Here is a 19755-nt window from a genome sequence, read left to right as displayed (position 1 = left end):
CCCCTTCCTCCTGCTCTTCCGGCCTGCTACTCTGTGCTACGCCTGTGCTTACCTTGCTCCCAAAGACCTGGTCCCTCTCGGTAGGGTAACAAGGGAAACGTGTTCAGTGCAGATCAGTGAGTAAGCACAAGCCCGCCTTGTTTCAGTGCCTATGCTTAAACTAACTTTGATAGGCTCTCAATATGATTGTGTTGCTTATTTTCAGATTAGTGTTACTCAACATTTAGAAGGAGGGTGATTCAGGTTAATTTTTCTAGCTTCACAGAGCAACCTCTTCTGTTGTTTCCGTGGATGGTTTTAAAATATGTGTCAGCTTCCTTTCTGAGAGTTTCTTCTGATGTTGGTCTGGATGTCTTCTTTCCTTTCTCTCTGTGTGTTCTCTTTTGCTCAATTTTGATCCCACTCTCAGCATTTTCCTCAGTGTGGGCCTCTGTCATGGGGAGAACCCTGACTGCTCCAGACCTGTCAGACCTTCCTACCGCAGGCCCCTTGCACTCTCCCACTAGATGGGTGGGCAAACCTCCTCTCCGTTTTAGGTGCCATTCTCAAATTGGCCCTCCATGCTTTCCAGTGAATACCTGCTGGGATTTTGGGATTCCACCACCACCCCCCCTTTTTTTTTAAGGTATCACAGGGCTCAGGTTGCTTCCCTCTGTTTTCTTCTTCACAAATGCAGGTATTGTGGCTGCTGGTGGTTTGTTCTCACCCTCTCGTATTTAGAAGTTCATGGACAAACTTGTCACTTAATTCTCTTTTAAATGTCTCCCATGGGTTTTTGGTTTTGCTGTTTCATTGGTCTATCTATTTTATGTGAGGATTTAGAAAGGTTAAAAAATGATGTTGCCTCTACCACTACCTTTTCAGAATCAGGAATGCTATGATCATGGTAATGATAAACACCTTTAGTTTGAAATTATATATTGTGCTGACCGTTAAAACAAGTAGTTCTATGGATTGGATTTTCTTCAATAGAAGCATATCAGTTGATAGGTTTCACATACCAAAACATGTACATAAGGAAATGTTTATACTTCCTAGTAGATATGTCTCTTTCCTTTTTATCTTAATCCTGTATATAAATGTCAGATTGTTGAAAGCTGTCAAAAATATGAGAAAATAGATCTGTTTGGAAACACTTGTTACTGTTTTGTTTTTAGTTCATACATTTGGATAAGTACAGATGCGGGAGAATAGGCAACTCCCCTCCACTGCTTCCAAAACCAAGCCAACCCTGCTGCCATCGAGACAATGCCAGCTCATAGTGATCCTGTAGGGCAGAGTAGCACTCCCACATGGGGTTTCCAGGGCTGTAAATCTTTATAGAAGTAGACTGCCTCATCTTTCTCCTGTAACATTATTGTGAACTTGATATTTATCATTCCCATGCACATATGACTAATGTGGAAAGGCTGGTGGGTTCAAACCATCAGCCTTTTGATTAGTAGCCAAATACTTTAACCACTGTGCCACCAGAGCTCCTTATTGACTGCTTGTTGTTGTTGTTATATGCCGTCGAGTCGGCCCCGACTCATAGCGACCCCTCCTTGGGTTTCCGAGGCAGTATCACTAGGGAAGTAGGATTGCCCAACCTTCCTTCCGAGGAGTGGCTGGTGGGTTTGGACTGCCAGCCGTCTGAATGCTTAGAGGACAATAAATTAGTAAACCACTATGGAGATCAATTTAGCAATAGCTGATACCACTGAAGGTATGAATCCCCTGTATTACCTAAGAAAAACTGACTCATGTTCAAAGGAGACACATACAGTAGTGCTTGGAGCAGCAGTGTTAGCAATAGCAAAAAATTTAGAAACAAATGTCCTCTGGTAGGAGAATGTGGTGCATGCGGAGGGTGGAATGTTACGCAGCAGCTGGAATGAAGGAGCTAGAGCCACGTGATTAAATCCTCAAAACATAAGTTGAGCAAAAAGAAATTACACTATGACACAGAACAGTAACATTCATTTAAAATTTAAAAACATTTAAAATAATGTGAAGTGCTGTTCAGGGATATAAATTGCTGTAGTCATAATGTGCATGGAATTGATAAACACCAGGTTCATAGTAATGTTACCTTGAAAGAATGGGAGGGAATAGAATCTGGAAGGCTTCAGTTGTATCTGTGATATTTTATTTCTTTTTAAAAGATTCTTACTATTTCATAAATCTGGTTTATACATTTATCATATTGTTCTGTCTACCTATGTACATTTGGAATGTTTCATAATAAGGAAGTGAAAATAAAACATATCTTTTGTCTTCTATTCCTGACAGTTTCTGCAAATTGAAGGGAAAAACTCAGATTTCAGAATAAGTTCTCCTAGTGATAAACTAGGAGCTCTGGTAGCGTAGTGGCTAAGGCACTTGACTGCTAACCAGGAGGCTGGCAGTTCAAAGCCACCAGCCACTCCTCGGAAGGAAGATGAGGCAATCTACTTCCATAGTGATACTGCATAGGAAACCCAAGGAGGGGTCGCTATCGACGGCACATAACAACAACAACAACAGTGATAAACTTTAAGAATTTTTGATTGTTGTATAATCTTGAAATAATCTGGCTACCATGAAAATGTTTAGTCCACTCTTTAGACCACTCTTCAAATAAAGTTATTCCTGACTGGGTGACTGTAAAAGAGTCACAGTAGGCACCTCCTCAGCTGAAACATAACCAATGAGAATGTTGCCAGTAGAATACTGAGTCTTATCTCCACCTCACTGTGATTGCCTTTCAGCTTTTTTGTCCTTTCTTAATTAAAGTACCTTCCAGAGAAGGCCCCATTCACTAATGATGCTTTTTCTTCTCTAATCTGTTCCTTCTTTGTGACTTTTGAATCAATTCTGTATACCTTTTTTCAAATTTAGCTTTTTAAGACTATAAATTATCTCATTGAAGCATTTTTTCAAGTAGGTTCAATGTTAAAGATGACTCATTTAAACTTGACTAAAATAATTCATTTAGGAATGATGCTACCAACATACTTTGTCTCGAAATTAGGAAATCTATTTCTTTTATGACTTTTCTTTATCTCTTCTGCTCTTTCTTAGCTTTAAATTTTTCAGTTATCATCATTATTTCTCTATCACATATGTTCCTTTAAAAAAAAATTGATTATCCACGGTCATCCATCACTTATCTGGCATAACAAGCACCCTTCACTGGCCACCTCCCACACTGTATAACCTCAGGTCTAGCTAACACACTACCCTCGATTCTGTGCTCTCCATTTTTTCTTTTTTTTTTCCCACATTTCCCTATTGATCTTAGATAGAGCCTTTGGTAGCTCTGTGGTTAAAGCATCAGACTGTTAACCAAAAGGTTGGTGATTCAAACCCACCAGCTACTTCATAGGAGAAAGATGAGGCAGATTACTTCTATGAAGAAGTATAGCCTTGGAAACCCTATATGGGGCAGTTCTACTTTGTCCTATTGGGTCACTTTGAGTTAGGATCAACTGACAGCAGTGGGTTTGGTTTATTTGGTTTTAATACCCTTAGAGATAGCCCTGGTGGTAGAGTGGTTAAGCACTAAGCTGCCAATCAGATGGTCGGTGGTTCAAACCAACTGCTCTGTGGGTAAAAGATATGGCAGTCTGTTTCCATAAAGATTATAGCTTTGAAAACCCTATGGTACATCCTGTATGAGTGAGAATTGATTCAGTGACAGTGGGTTTGGTTTTTTTGGTTATTGTCCCTAGAAGGAGCTGTCTTAGTTATCTAGTGCTGTTATAACAGAAATAATGTAAGTGGGTGACTTTAACAAACACAGATTTGTTCTTTCACAGTTGAGGAGGCTATAATTTTGAATTAGAAAGTCAGCTCTAGGAAAAGACTTTCTCTTTCTGTTGCCTCTGAAAGAAGGTCCTTATCTCTTCAACTTTGCTTTCTGGTTCCTTGCAGGTGTCCATGTGTCTTGGCATCTATTTTACCCCATCTCTGCTTGCTAGAAGGAGCTATGGTAGCATAATTTATAAGCCATCTGACTGCTAACCAGAAGGTTGGTGGTTCAAACCCACCAGCCACTCCGCAGAACCAAGACTGGGCAATCTGCTCTGTAAATATTTACTGCCTCAGAAATCCAATGGGGGTTGCAATGAGTCAGGATTGACTCGATGGCAATGGGTTTGGTTTTTTGGTTTTCTGCTTGCTAGCTTGCATTTGGAGCTTTGGTGGCATAGTGCCTAAGGCATCTGACTGCTAACCAGAAAGCTGGTGGTTCAAACCCACCAGCCACTCCTCAGAAGGAAGGTTGGACAATCTACTTCTGTAGTGATACCACCTTGGAAACCCAAGGAGGGGCCGCTCTGAGTCAGATCAGAATCGACAGCAGTGCGTTAGCTTGCATTTATTCTCTTATATCTCAAAAGAGATTGACTCAAAATAGACCCTACACTAATCCTGCCCCATTAATATAACAAAGAGAACCCATTTCCAGATGAGATTCTAATCACAAGCATAGAGATTAATACACATATTACACACATATTTTTACAACACATATTTTTTGGGGACACAATTCAATCCAGAACAGGAATTTTGGTATAGCTCAGCTGCTAATCAGAGGTTGGCAGTTCAAATTCACCCAGTAGCTCTACCAGAGAAAAGACCTGTCTGCTATCTGCTCCCGTAAAGATTATACCCACCCCACGAATACCCAAAGGGGCAGTTCTGCACTGTCACATGGGGTCATTAAGAGCCATAATCAACAACTCGCTGGCATACAACAACAAAAACAACAACATTGCCTTTAGAATTAAATCAGAGATCTTTTCCTTCAGATTTTCAGACTTGAAGGAGGTCACCCACACATTATAAAAGTCTCCCCGTAATCAGCTCTACTGTTCTTCCTTTTCTCATTATTTGCTTATTCACCATGTCTTTGTTATAACTGTTTACTCTGTTCTCTGTTACAGGCAGTCCCACTTGAATTGCTATGACCAGTTCCTAAAACCTATTATTTATTTTAAGAATCCTTAAAGGGTTATTTGATTTCATAATTCACCAAGTCTGAGCAGTACATGAAGACAGGATTAAGAGCAAGAACCAAAGAAGGTTTTTTTTTTTTTTTTTTTTAAATGAAGTTTGCAGAGTTTAATGATGAGCATGGCTCATGGAAGGTGAGAGTCATCTAGATAGGTTATATGAGTGTCAGCAACCAGGGGCCATTCTTTTGTGGGGGCCTCTTCCTCCTTCCTGCTTTTCTTCAGGGCATTGTCACTTAACATTTCTCCCTTCATCACACACCATATTTTTTGTGCTTTTATCTTAGCATCATATCTTGGCCTTGATCATCTCCTGACTAGTACTCTAAGTTCATTTTGGAAGGATAGTTTAGCATAAATGTAAGAGACGTCTTAGTATGTGCAAGTTTGGGTTTTAAAAAGTCTGTAATATTTCTTTGTGTTTTGCAATAACTACATACTTGGATTTGATATTTATACTTGGTGTTTGTAAGTGCTACATTAACAGAATGTAAAATATTAACACATTTTTCTTTCATAAAGTTCTTCAGTCGATAATGTATGCTTTAATAATTTAAAAAGGCTGCTGAAAACCCACATATAACATTTCATTTTCATTATTTGGGTCTATAACATTAGTGTTTTCCTAAACTGAATGACTGTATTTTCTTCCCCTATATATCATAGCCATGATTTTTTCTGAGCCAATTTTTATTGATGATTATCTGTTTCTCCCTACTTCTTAATACAAAATTTCTTACTTCAGAATTATAGTCAAAATCCCAGTCTGCTTTTCCGTTCAGTTAAAAGAAATTAATAACCCATTTAGTAACATCGAAATACATTTCACTATTTATTACCTAAACGTTCATGACCTAAACATTTGTTCTAAGTGTCTGTTCTAAGTCGGTCAAATTATTTATAAGCTTGTTCCCTGAGTTGATTTACTGTCACTATGTACTTACACTGGCTCCTTGTTTTATTTTATTATAGTACAAGGTACCCTTATCACGGCAGAGTACATAGTTGCTATTTTCATAGACTTAAATGTTTCTTTTGTTTTCATCGTATTCGTTATCTTTTAAAATCACATCAATTTGAATTTAAATAAATTTCAAATCCTGCAATTAAGTATGAAATTTGTCTCTCATCTTTAAAATCAAGCTAGAGTATTTGTAATGCCACTACTGTACACGAAATTCAGTGCTAAATATTGTAAAGAAATTAAATCAGCTTAACGTTAACTTTCAAGCTACATCTTTTCTGTGTTTAAAATTATTTTCCACACTTACAGTCTGCAGCAACATATTTGCTGTGCATTCTAAATACCCAGCTTTGAGTTTTATTTGGTATCAATATCTTTCATCTTTTTTTGTTATCTTAAGCCCTTGCCTAGAATCTGGGGCTTTTGCTTCAGAAACTACAGTTCTGAGAGGTTAACTTGCCCATGATCACAGAACTCGCTATTGCCAAACAAGGGTTCAAACCCTGTTACGTGTTTCTTCTATTATGGAATATTGCTTGTGCCTGTTACACAGGATTAGGTCCAACTGGGAATTAAATTCAGAGCCCAACTATATAAAATACTGTTTTAGTCATATAGGTATTTTGGATGTCAGTGTTATATCATTTTATTTTGAGGCATGTAAGTTTGACCATGTATTTTCTTGACATGATACCAAAAAGACCCACTGCCATCGAATTGATTCTGACTTATAGCAAGCCTGTAGAACAGAGTAGAACTGGCCCATAGCATTTCCAAGGCTGTAATCTTTGCGGAAGCAGACTGCCACATCTTTTCTCCATCAGAGCAGCTGGTGGGTTCCAACCACTGACTTTTTGATTGGCCCAAACATTTAATCACTGCACCCCCAGGGCTCTTATCCTTGACATGATACTGTTTTCAAAGTAATCCATGCAGCATCATAAAAGAACCTAAAGTTTTCCTTTTAGCCTCTTCTGTATGATCACATGCAAAACCTAGCATTACTATTTTGCATTTTTATGATTTTTGTTTTGAGGAGATAGTTTATTTTTTATTTGGTTTATTGTCAAGATGTTTTTACATTACATTTACAAAGCATGCTGTTTATTTTCAGAACAACTCAATCAGTCCAAGAACGAAGCATCTTTAAAAGAAATTAGCTTATTACCAACATGTTTTGCAAACTTCCTTCAATTATACAAAGCAAAGCTGCCTGAATTATTCACTGTTTGACAAACATAGCTCAGTTCAAGCTTCTATCTTTCTCACTCCACAGTTAGCAGGTGCTGTTGTCATTTGAATAATTTGTCTCTCAGTCCCTTCACCTTTTTCTCACTCTTCTCCCCTCTGCGGTGATCCCTTCACCACATTTAAAGTTCCCATTGCCCTGTCGTTTTTTTTAATTCCTTCTCTCTGATCACATAGAAGTGCTAATGTGTTCATTTAACGTCTTGTGCTTGTGAGGCAGCATGCTCTGCAGAAACCTTGGTTTTTAGAGTCAGACAGACCTGGATTCAAACTGCAGTTCTATCTCTTATTAACTTTGAGACCGAGGGCAACTTATGCCATCTCTCTGACTCTCATTTTTCTTATCTTTTGAATAGCCATGAATTCTAATACAAAATTTGGCTTTTATTTGGTGTCAGTAGCTTTCATCCTTTTTGTTAGCTTGCATTCTTTCTATCTTTGGAATATTGAGAAGATAAAATAAGACGGTATATAAAAAGTAATTAGCATAGTGCTGTATTTCATTTTTATTATTGGTAGAGTTATTCTTTCCTGAGAGTTATGTACCCTAAAAATGCTATTTAATCTTTAAACTTTTATGGCATTTTTTTTTAAATCTCTCTTTTTTTTTTTTAATTTTGATTTGGGTGAAGATTTACAGAGCAAATTCACTTTCCATACAGCAGTTCACATATACTTTGTCTCATGTCATTGACCACAGTTTACCACAATGCAACAGCTCCCCTCCCACTTCCTCCCCATAGTACCACTTCCCAGTGTCCATCCCTCCATGCACTCCTGCCCCCTGAGCTGTCTCCCTGTGCATAAGCAGCCCTTTCTTCTCCCATGATTGTTCTCTCCAGGGCATGTGTCTACTTGAGGTAAATGTTTAACTCACATGCCTGTACTTTGTTTGGCTGGAAACCACAGGTGTGGGTTCAATTCCAGACCTGAAGGGCAGCTAGGGGCCATAGTCTTAGTGGTTCCACCAGGCTCTATCAGACCAGCAAACCTGGTCCCCACCTTCTTTCTTTCTTTCTTTTTTTTTCAAATGATTTTAAATTTTGTTACACATTGTTCTCCTACATAGATCCTCCTCCAAGTGGTTGATAGTAGCCAGGTACCATCTAGTTCTTCTGGTCTCATAGTCGTATAGGCTGAGGATCATGGTGTACCAGTCACTTGGACTGTTTCCATCAATCTTTGGCTTCCTTCATTGTTCTTTGTTCTGGATGAGGAGAGACCCATCATTGCATCTGGAAGGCTGCTTGCAAGCTTTTAAGATCCCAGTTGCTACTCGGCAAAGTAGGGGGTGGAACAATGTTTTGTGTAGTATGTTATGCCAATTGAGCTTGATGTACCCTGTGACTGTGGTCCCAAGACCACACGTCCAACTACTCACTCCCTCTGGGTAGCTGGCTGTGCCCAAGAAGTGACTACAACCTTGTCCCTTGTCAGCTCTACTACACACCTGGGAATTCTTATGTTGTTGTTGTTGTTGTTTGCCATCGAGTCGGCCCCGACTCATAGCGACCCCTCCTTGGGTTTCCGAGGCAGTATCACTACGGAAGTAGGAGTGCCCAACCTTCCTTCCGAGGAGTGGCTGGTGGGTTTGAACCGCCAGCCTTCTGGTTAGCAGTCAAGTGCCTTAGCCACTATGCTACCAGAGCTCCTTGGGAATTCTTATAGAACATACAAATACACTTGTAGAAACATTGTCTGCCAATGCTATACATGGTCTTGGGCACACTCTCCGCTGCATAGACATACTAAATAGTTTAGCCTGTCCACCCATCTATCCACCCGTGTTTGCCTTCACTGACAATGTAGTACTGTATATGCAAAAGAGTTCATTTTTGTTGTCTATACCTCCCACGTACCTCTTTATGTCTTCCTCTTCCTCCATGCCACCTTGTTGATCACTCACATTTGGTACATTGCCCTTCTCTTCACCCAAATCAATACTTGTCTCTACTTATCTAAGTTCCTTCCCTTCCCCCCTCCCACCCCTAGTAACCAACAAAGAAAATTTCCTTCCACATATAAACCTATAAACCTTTCCCTGACTTTTGACAGTAATGCACTAATACAATATTTGTCCTTCTGTGATTGACTTATTTCACTTAGCATAATATCCTCCAAGTTCATCTGATATGTGTATAACAAACTTTTTTAAACCACAAATTAAAAAGAAAAAAACAATGCTGCTTAAATATAATATTGTAGCAAGCTTAAAGTTTTACAAAAGAAGTCTTAGGGCAGATTACCAAGAGGCCAGGTGATGTTGACTAGGGCCTGCACTTACAGAAGGCCAGCCCGAAAGGAGGGGCCTAACCAGGTGGTAGTCTTGGCATAGGACAAGTCATGCTCAAAGTCAACAGAGAAGGGTCCCAAGCTTTCTCATTTCAACAGTTTGTGAGACAACCTCCAATAGGCTAAGTAGCTCAACCAAGACAAAGGAGAAGAGAGTAAGACCATGGGCCCATGCAGCCTTCCTGTACCCCACCATCCCACCCCTTCTCCTCACTGCCAATCCCCAGTAACTCTAAAACGCTAGCAAAGGTCAATGGATCATTGGCTGTGTGAACTAAAAGTCCACCTGGTTTCTAATGGCTGACATGCATTTAAGGGAGGAAAATGTCTGGTTAGCAGTCAAGTGCCTTAGGAACTACACTACCAGAGCTCCCCTCCGTAAATATTACAGCCTTGCAAACCCTGTGGGGCTGTTCTACTCTGTCCTATAGGGTCGCAGTGAGTTGGAATAGACTCAATGGCAACAGGTTTGGTTATAATGGCCTACAAACCACTATACAACCTTCCTCACCACCCATACCTCCGTTTCCCTCCACTCTCTTCCTTGCTTCCCTTTCCTTAGTCATGTTGGTTCCTGTTGTTCCTTGACAAGCACACTCTCATCCCTGCCTAGAGCTCCCTTCTTCCAGATGTCTCCATGGCTCACCTCTCACTTCCTTCAGATCACCTTCGTCAAAGAGGCCTTTTCTGACTCTATATCCCATGCCCTCCTATTCCTGTCACACCCCCTTTCCCTTAAAAAAAAAAAAAAAAAAAAAAAAAAAACAATTCTTTCTGACAAGCCATAGCCTACACCTCGCGACCCCTCCTAAGGAGGTCTGGTAGCATAGAGCCTAAGGCACTTGACTGCTAACCAGAAGGCTGGAGGTTCAAACCCACCAGCCACTCTTCAGAAGGAAGGTTGGGCAATCTACTTCCGTAGTGATACTTCTGTGCGACTGCTGTCACACCCCCCTTCCTTTACCGTGTTTTATTTTTCTTCATAGTACTTAATACCTGATATCCTGTATACTTGCTTATTTACTGCTTTGTGTTCTGAAAGGGAGATTTATTCAATTCTGTATCTGCAGCATCCAGGATGGTCCCTAGTACATAGCTGGTGATTAAATAATTAGTCCAAAGAAGAAAAATCAAGAGCAAGAAGAGAGGATGTGAGTGAGAAAAGGGGTTGGATATGGATCCCACAGGGTCTTAGATTCCAGGAAGAGGAATAAATATTAAATTCATTGTCAGTGGGTAGCCATTGAAGAGTTTGAATAGGGGAGTAAGAGCAAAAGCATTTAGTTTCAGGAAGATCAGTTTGGCAATGATGTGTAAAATGGATATTTTAAAAAAGGCTATCTTCCTTCATTCCTCCTCCTCACTCCAGCACTCTGGAACCTAGCTGTATGTACTTTGTTTGTTTGCAAGCAACTTTTTTTATTTTGAATTAGGTTGACTTATGAGAAATTGCTGAAAGAAAATAGTGAATTCCCTTCCTGTACACTTTCCCTGATGATTATGTCTTGCAAAACCACAGTACATTGTCAAATCCAGGAAAATGACGTTGGTATAATATGATTAACTCAAGTACACCTTATTCGGATTTCATCAAATTTTACATGCAGTTTTCTTTTCTTTTATTCGGTATACTGTATAGTTTTATACCATTTTATCAGTTGTGCACAGCTGCCGTGGAGTTGACTCTGACTCGTGGTGACCTCAAGTGTACAGAGTAGAACTGTCCTCTGAAGGGTTTTCAAGGCCATGACCTTTCAGAAGCAGATTACCAGGCCTTACTTCCTGAGGTGCCTCTGGGTGGGTTTGAACTGCTAGCTTTTTGGTTGGTAGCACAGCCCTTAACCATTTGTTCTTAATGTCTGTCAGTATCTAATTTTGATGTTTTTGACAAAGCCTTAGAAAATATCTTTTCTAAAACCACTCCCCTGGTTCTTGCCTCCCTTCATTAATATACGAATAAAATGGATAGCCTCTTTGTCTTTATTCTTTGGCATTGTGTTTTTTGTAGGTCGGTAGCTTTTTCTTTATACCTTAAACATGCTTTTAAATTTTATTTCACCAGTATTGACAAACCATATTATTTACCAGGTCCTAATTTTCTATTTTACTTTTTAAGCTACTATATTGCATTATTATTTCTCTTAACTGGTCATTTGTGTACTGAATAACCCTTCATATCCTGTCTGATAGTAAAACACTTCTATAGTACTATTAACAAGGTTTTAAACTGTTTTCTTTGCCGACCCAGCCCTACTAATTAGAAGCAATGTGCTAGTAATTTCAGGCTTGGTAAAGGTGGTAGATGGGTAAGAGATTAACTAAATTGTTTAAAGCCTTTTATTCTTTAAAAGATCTGTTGTAGATATTCTGCTGACTGTATTATTTCCCTAAAACTCACCTCATCAGTTTTTACATATTGTAGCACATATTTGTCTTTATTCAAGTTGTCTGCAGACTTTCAAAATAAAGTGTTAAAATTTACATCTTCCAGTTTAATTTCTGCATCTGTGCTCTGTGTGCTATATATGTGTTGTATATACTTAAATGATGCTGATATTTAAGGTGGTAATGTATGGTTGTTAGCAGGATGCTGGATAAATTTGGAGGCCTGTGCCTTCCAGCTGAAGAAAAACAAAGGTTTATCTGAATATACTGGGTATATGTCTTACAGGTCCTGAGTTCTATCCGTACAGAATGGAACCCACTGGATGTTTATTTTGGCACCAAACAGCCTTATCAGGTGTTCACAGTGGAGCGCTCCATCAGTGGAGACAAAGAGCCCATGGCTGACAGCTGCATTTTTGAGTGTGTTCGGAACAAGTTCCAATGTGTGTCAATCACCAGAATACCACTAAGATCAAAGGCCATCAGCTGCTGCAGAAATGTTACTGAAGACAAACTGATTCTGGGCTGTGAAGATTCTTCAGTAATTCTTTATGAAACTCACCGAAGAGTGACACTCTTAGTCCAGGCTGAAGTTTTGCCTTCATTAATAAGCTGCCACCCAAATGGTGCCATTCTGATAGTTGGCAGCAACCAAGGCGAGCTGCAAATTTTTGATATGGCTCTGTCCCCTATTAACATCCAGCTTTTGGCTGAAGACCGCTCACCCAGGGCAACGCTGCAACTCAATAAATACTTTGATGTTTGCAGTAGTCTTGTTCAAATGCAGTGGATAGCACCTCAGGTTTTTTCTCAGAAGCCTGAAGGTGGGGACATTTACAATCTCCTGTTCCTTAGGTTTGACAGAGGACCTTTGGGTGCACTTTTGTTTAAATTTGGTAAGTCAAAGAATTTGATGAGTAAGTAATTAAATTGTTTGTGGTACTGACATTATAATGAACAGTTCTTGGAATGCAGTTTTTCTATTTGCGAATTTATTCCCACTAGTATGCTTGCCTTTCAAGCATTTCATATACTGTCCTCACTAAGGCTTTGTGGATGATTTCCTAAATGTTGAAGGAACAGTAGATACTGAAGAATTCTGGAAATTGCATTCATTTTTCCATTACCATGATTAAAAAACATGAGCTTTCAAACTTCGTAGTTCCAAAATAAACTGTCCTACTTAAAACAAAACAAACCTTAAGAAATAAGTGTGAGAGAATATTTAAAAAGTGCTTACCAGGTCCATTAAAAAATTCTGTGTTGTAGGAATATAATACTTTTTCTGTAAAAATTATTTTAGATTATAGGTGTCCATTACTTCCCAGATTGAAATTGTACAAAGCAAGGATTTTAAAAGAAGGAAAAGCTATGTTTAGTTAGAATTTACTGAAGCTATTTTTACAATTTTTTGCTTTTGTTTCCCTTTTGGAAAAAAAATATTCAAAAGAATTTATCGATATCTCTGAAAATTGTACATTAATATAGCCCATTTCAACCAGGGTGCTTTAAAATGTAATTTGATGATTAGATTCATTTGTCTTTTGTAAGCTTACGTTTTGTATTATTGGCTATGTCCTGAAATACCTGATATACTTTAGGTACTTTTGTATAATTTAACATTCTTGAAAGAACCTCACATGAGGTTGAAAAGAACAGATTTAAATTAATGCACACGGTAACTACTTGCAAACATAGAAAAATAAGTATGTTTTAAAACTCCCTACAGGATTTGAGTCTCAGATACAGAGTTTATTTTTTTACACAATGTAGTGTTTGTTATATAACTGCCTACTTACTTTTTTGTAAAATGGATCTACTTGACTCTAAGTGAACACATGAAAAAAATCTAGTAAAATGATTTGATTAACCTGAAATATATAATGGATGTAATGTGAGGGCTGTGTTCTTTCCACTTAATAAAAATGCAACAAAATCTATTCATACTGTCAATATTGTCTAAGAAAAAATGTTTGGAATCTCATTTATTATGAGATAATCCAGTTCTACTTTGCTCAACTACATGTTTAACAGTTGTATGTCTCCATACACAACACTAATTAAAGTGGATGTTTGATATTTCACGTGTCTGTTAAACCACACACAGACACACATGCATGTGCATGCACACACACACACACACACTCACATCCTCTAAATTAGCCATTTACCTGTCAAACAGAAGGCTGCCTGCCCATATATACCTACCTTTTCTTTAGTCTTCCCTTGTGGGCCTACTCACAACAGCTTTGCAAAAAGCACAGCTTTCTCTTCCTATCTCTAGCACATTTGCTTTCTTACTAAAGTAAACAGGCTCTCAGTGTAGGGATTTAGAGGGCTTCCTGCTAATTGCCAGCTTGTAAACTTAATTGGACTGTCTCCCTGGGCACTGTTCCTAAATCAATTAGGCAATGAGTTGGCTGTCACCTCTTTTTTCCAAGAAGGTCTCTTGGAAGAGAATTATCCAATAGAAGTCAAGCATTCAAATGAAAAGGTGATAACTTCTGCAACTGACATTTATCTTTTAAGTTTTATTTTTAATATGACTCTTAAGCTTTATAGACTAGGAATATTTTACAGTTTTATAGGCTTTCTTCAAGATCTAAATATGGAGTTTCCAACAATTGTTTTTAAATTTTTGTTTCTCATTTTTAACTTATTACAAATTATGTATTTTTCCTAAGAAGAGTAGATTCTTTGGAATAGTAGATTCCAACTAGTAGTTCTTCTTCTTCTTCTTCTTTTTTTTTTTTTTTTTTTTTAAGAAAACTCTATTTAAAGAACAGATTTTCTTAGGGTGTGCTACTAAATACATCCAAAAAAATTAATACACTTCTTGAATTAACACAGTGCTGTTTCTGGGCATCCATGTGAAATTTTCATGTATAATTCAAGTTACTGCATATATAAACAGGTAGTTGCATGTGTAGTTTCCCCACTAGGGAGCATTTATGAGATTTTTTTCAGTTGCTTGTTATGCAAGCCTTTGGAAAATTTGACAGGAAAGGTATAGCTTACAATTTAGGAAGCTGAGAGAGACAGATCATAGTTTAAAATAGAATGCTGTCATATATAAACATGGCAGTGGCTGGTGCCAGTATGCTAAGATTTTTGGAATTTGACTCTTAGATTAGGTCAGTTAATGCCATGTTGATGGAAATTTTGTTCCAAGATCTGACTGTCCATTCTTAATCCTGACTAATCAATGCACAAGTGTATAGTCACAGGAGCTTTAAAGGCTATTACCACTGTTACTAGAAGAATAATACAAAGAGCCTATCATCCTCAGGAGGGAGCTGGAAGTGTAATCCTCCCACGTGGAAGTCAAGAAGTTTGGCTTTATATAAGCAATATATATTCAGAATTTCTTTACCTGACTGTCATTATCATAGCCATCTCGTGAGACTGAGATTAATTTTAAGAAGAGACTCTGTTGTTCTTCTGAGTTATTAAAGCTCTTCCATTCTCACCTGTACCTTTTCCAACCTTTACTGCTTTCTTTAAACTCACATGACCAGCTCCCTGCCTTCTTACAAAGGATCTCATCTTTTATTGGAACTTCATTAAGTTAATCTGCTCCTCACCACTCCACCCATCCATCATCCAGCCAACCACTTAGGTACATTTTGTTCTTTTTCCGAATTGTTTGGCTGCTTTCGATCCTATGCATTTTTATATAAATTCTGAAACCAGCTTGTCAGTCTCTGTAAAAATACCAGTGAGATTTTGATTGGTATTGAATCCAATTGGATGTTAAATCTATATATAGATCAGTTTGGGGAGGAATGACATCTTAACAATATGGACTCTCTAAACTCATGAACATAGTATCTCCATTTATTTAGGTCTTCTTTCATTTCTGTCAGCAATGATTTGCAGTTTTAAATGTAAAGATCTTGTACATATTTGGTTAAATTTATCTCATTCTTTGGGATGCTACTGTAAATAGTAGTTTTAATTAGCATTCTTAATTGTTCATTGTAACAATATAGAAATAAACCTTTAAAAGATTGACTATGTATCTTGCAACCTTGTTAAACTCCTTCTTAGTATTAGGAATTGTTTTGTAGTCCCTTAGGATTTCCTACATAGATGATCAATGAACACTATAAGTATAGTTTTTCATCTTCTTATTCAATCTGTCTGCCTTTTATTTCTTTTCCTTCCCTCAGTGCACTGGCTAGGACCATCATCAGTATAGTATTGAATATGAGTGGTAAGAGAGGACATCTTTGCTTTGTTTCAAATCTTAGGTGGTAAATATGAGGAAGTTCCTTTCTTTTCCTTGTTTTCTGAGATATATTATCTGTGAGTGCATGTTGAATTTTCTCAAATGCTTTTATTGCATCTATTGAAATCATTTTTCAGTGAAAATGCATTATTTTCTGCATCTGTTGAAATCATTAATCAGTGAAACCTGTGAGAACCAGAACTTGACAGGACTACCTTTTTTTTTTTTGAATATAGGTAGATTTGCTAATATTAAGGATATTTTTATCTGTTTATGACAGTCTTTAGTTTCTTATATCTTTCTCTAGGTTTGGTACCAGTGTAATTCTATTCTTAAAGAAAAAAAGCAATGAGTTGACTAGTGTACCCTCCTCTTACATTGTCTGGAAGAGTCTTATAGATGTGATATTATTTCTTCCTTTAATGTTTGCTCTCTGGTGGTGTAATGCCTGAGGCATTTGACTGCTAACCAGAAGGCTGGAGGTTCAGTCCCACCAGCCACTCCTCGAAAGGAAGACTGGGCAGTCTACTTCCGTAGAGATACCGCCTCAGAAACCCAAGGAGGGGTCGCTATGAGTCAGATCCAACTTGACAGCAATGAGTTTTTGTTTTGATATTTGATAGAATTCACCAGTGAGGCCATCTGGACATGCAGGTTGTGTGTGTCTGTGTGTGTGTCTATTCTTTTGTGGTCAGAGAACAGATTTTGTATTGATTTATTGAGGTTTGTTCTTATTACTGAGAATATGTTCTATGTTGGTGGATAATATATGTGCACTTCAAAAAGAATATGTATTTTATTGTTGGGTAGAGTGTTTTATAAATGTCAATTCAGTTAAGTTTGTTGATAGCTTTGTTCAAAACTTTAATGTTTTTACTGATTTTTGTTTATATCCTTTCTCAGTGAGAGAGAAGTGCTGAAATTTTCAACTACAGCTGTATATTTGATTTTTTTTTTCTTCTTTTCATTCTGTCAATTAATGCTTTATGTATTTCAGAACTCAGTTATTAGGTACATTTAAAATCGTTATATTTTTAATTAATTGGTCTTATAAAGGTGTAGAACTTTAGGTTAATTTATTTCTTATTTTAGTACTTTAAAACAGCCTATCTTATTTATCTAGTGCTTCTGTAACAGAAATAGCAAAAGTGGATGGCTTTAACAGACAGACATTTATTCTCTCACAGGAAGCTAGAAGTGCTAATTCAAGGCTTTCTATCTCTGTTGGCTCTAAGGAAAGGTCCTTGTCTACTTTCAACATCTGTGAGCCTGGCATCCTATGGAAATCTACATATGTGTTGGTATTAATCTTCCCCTGGGTCTAGTAGGTTCTCTTCACGAGGACCCTGGGTCCAAAGTGTATGCTCCACTCCCAGTTCTTCTTTCTTGATAGTACTGAGGTCCTTCCTTCTCTGCTTGCTTCTCTCTCCTTTTATCCCTAGTAAGATAAAAGGTGATACAGACCACACCTCAGGGAAACTCCCCTTACATTGGATCAGGGCTGTGACCTGAGTAAGGGTGTTGCATCCCATCTGCCAAAGGGGCAGGTAGGCTGCATTTTTTGACCTCCTCTAACCCCACAGAAGGAAGACAGAATCACCATCAGTAGCCCAAGGCCTATCCCTGTGAGGCCAGACATGCTGCCTCCCTCCAGGCCTGACACCAACCTTTCCTCCCACAGCACCCACCTCCTCTCTGCTGGGTTCAATAATTCACTACAGTGGCCACACAGAACTCACAGATTATGGAGTTTATTAGGGAAGCACGAGGCTACAACTCAAGTTCAAGAAAAATGCTCAGTCTCTCTCAGCCTGCCATCTCTCAGCCAATAGTCTCTCTCAGTCTGTCTCTCAGCAATGCATGTCTCTTGGTGTCTCTTTCTCAGCAGTGTGTGTCTCTCAGGAGCGTGTGTCTCTCAGCAGCATGTCTTTCCCAGCCAGCAATCAGATTGGGACCCCTTCTGCCTCTGGGAGGCCTCCTTTTGAGCCTGGTAGAGTGGCCAAACTAACCAATCCCAACATCAGAATTCCATACACCTGAGAGAGAGTGAACTTCCCAGAAAATTACTTTGTGCTGCTCCCAACAGAAATACCTCAGGTGGATAACTAACAATCAGGAGCTACTTGGTTTCTCGTGGCCAGTTCCACCATGGAGTTTACAAAGACCTATGGCTAGAAAAGCCATACCAGGTAATTTGCTACACTGAACCATCCTAATCCCCTTACAGCTGATTGTCTGATCACATCATGGGGGATGACTACATAATTACATAATTGCCAAACCACTGAGAATCATGGCCCAGCCAAGTGGAACATATTTTTAGGGGGGCACAATTCAATCCATGACAATGTCTTACAATTGTCTTCTGGCTTACATATTTCCAAATGCAAAGAATGTAATCATTCTTATCTCTCTGTCTGTATATCATGCATCTTTTTTTCCTCATGGTTGCTTTTAAGATTTCTCTTTATTGCACCATTTGAACAGTTTGATTATGTTATATGTTAGCCTGGTATATTTCTCTATGTTTATTTTGCTTACAGTTTGTTGAACTACTTGGATCTGTGGGTGTTTGGTAGCATCAAATTTAAAAAAAAAAAAAAAAAAAAGCCATAATTTCAAAATTTTTTTCTACCCTCAAGTCTGTCTCTTTCTCCTCCTTCTAGGTCTTCAGCTATGCTCTTATGAGTTCACTTCCATTGCTTCAAAGGTTACTGGCAATCTTTTAATGTTTTTCAGTCATTTTTTTTCTTTGTGCTTTGGTTTAGAGAGTTTCTGTTGCTGTGTTTTTAAGTTTACTGTCTTTTCTTCTGCAGCATAATCTCATTTAGTGAATTTCTCATTTCAGATATTGTATTTTCAGTCTTCTGAAGTTCCTTTAAAAATCTACACATATATATATTTGTGTGCATATATTTATGTGCATGTTTGTGTGTGTGTATATGGAATATATATATATATATATATTCCATTACTCTCTTCTGTATGTACATGTTCCCCTTTGTAAACTTGAGCATATTTATAATAGTTGTCTAAAATTATTATCTTGTGTTTCATCATCTGTTATTTATGGTTATATTTCTATTGACTGATTTTTGTCTTAGTTATGGGCCACATTTTCTTCTTGACAAATCAGATAATTTTGATTGGGTCATGAAGATTATTAATTTTATATTTTTCAATGCTAGATTTTGTTTAGTTTTTCAAATAATGTTGGACTTAGTTCTGACAGGCATTTAAGTTACTAGATTACACTGTGTTATGATAGCATTGTTGCTGTTGCAAGTGGCCATTGAGTCAGTTCCAACTCACAGTGACCCCATGTGTACAGAGTGGAACTGCTTCGTAGGATTTTCAAGGCTGTGATTCTTTGGAAGCAGATCTCCAGGCTTGTCTTCTGAAGCTCATCTTCTTGGTTGTTGTTGTTGTTGTTGTTGTTGTTATGTGCTGTCGAGTCGGCCACGACTCATAGCGACCCCACCTTGGATTTCTGAGGCAGTATCACTACGGAAGTAGATTGCCCAACTTTCCTTCCGAGAAGTGGCTGGCAGGTTTGAACCACTAGCCTTCTGGTTAGCAGTCAAGTGCCTTAGGTACTATGCTACCAGAGTTCCTGAAGCTCCTCTGTTGTTGTTGTTATTGTTATATGCCGCCGAGTC

General features: G+C 38.2%; 1 protein-coding gene across 1 annotated transcript in view; it reads left to right on the top strand.

The window, feature by feature from the left end:
• The window catches only part of LOC103194634 (WD repeat containing planar cell polarity effector), a 506739-nt gene that overhangs the window by 130380 nt on the left and 356604 nt on the right, over positions 1-19755 (top strand). The window contains exon 10 of the mRNA XM_007938048.2: positions 12152-12761. Within this exon, the coding sequence (XP_007936239.2) occupies positions 12152-12761 (610 nt within the window). The remainder of the gene's footprint in view (positions 1-12151; positions 12762-19755) is intronic.

Source organism: Orycteropus afer, unplaced genomic scaffold (genome assembly GCF_000298275.1).
Source record: "Orycteropus afer afer isolate SDZICR_OR568_19922 unplaced genomic scaffold, OryAfe1.0 scaffold00046, whole genome shotgun sequence".
NCBI classification, from domain to species: domain Eukaryota; kingdom Metazoa; phylum Chordata; class Mammalia; order Tubulidentata; family Orycteropodidae; genus Orycteropus; species Orycteropus afer.
The sequence above is the reverse complement of the archived record's forward strand: the minus strand, read 5'-3'. Positions and strand labels throughout refer to the sequence as shown.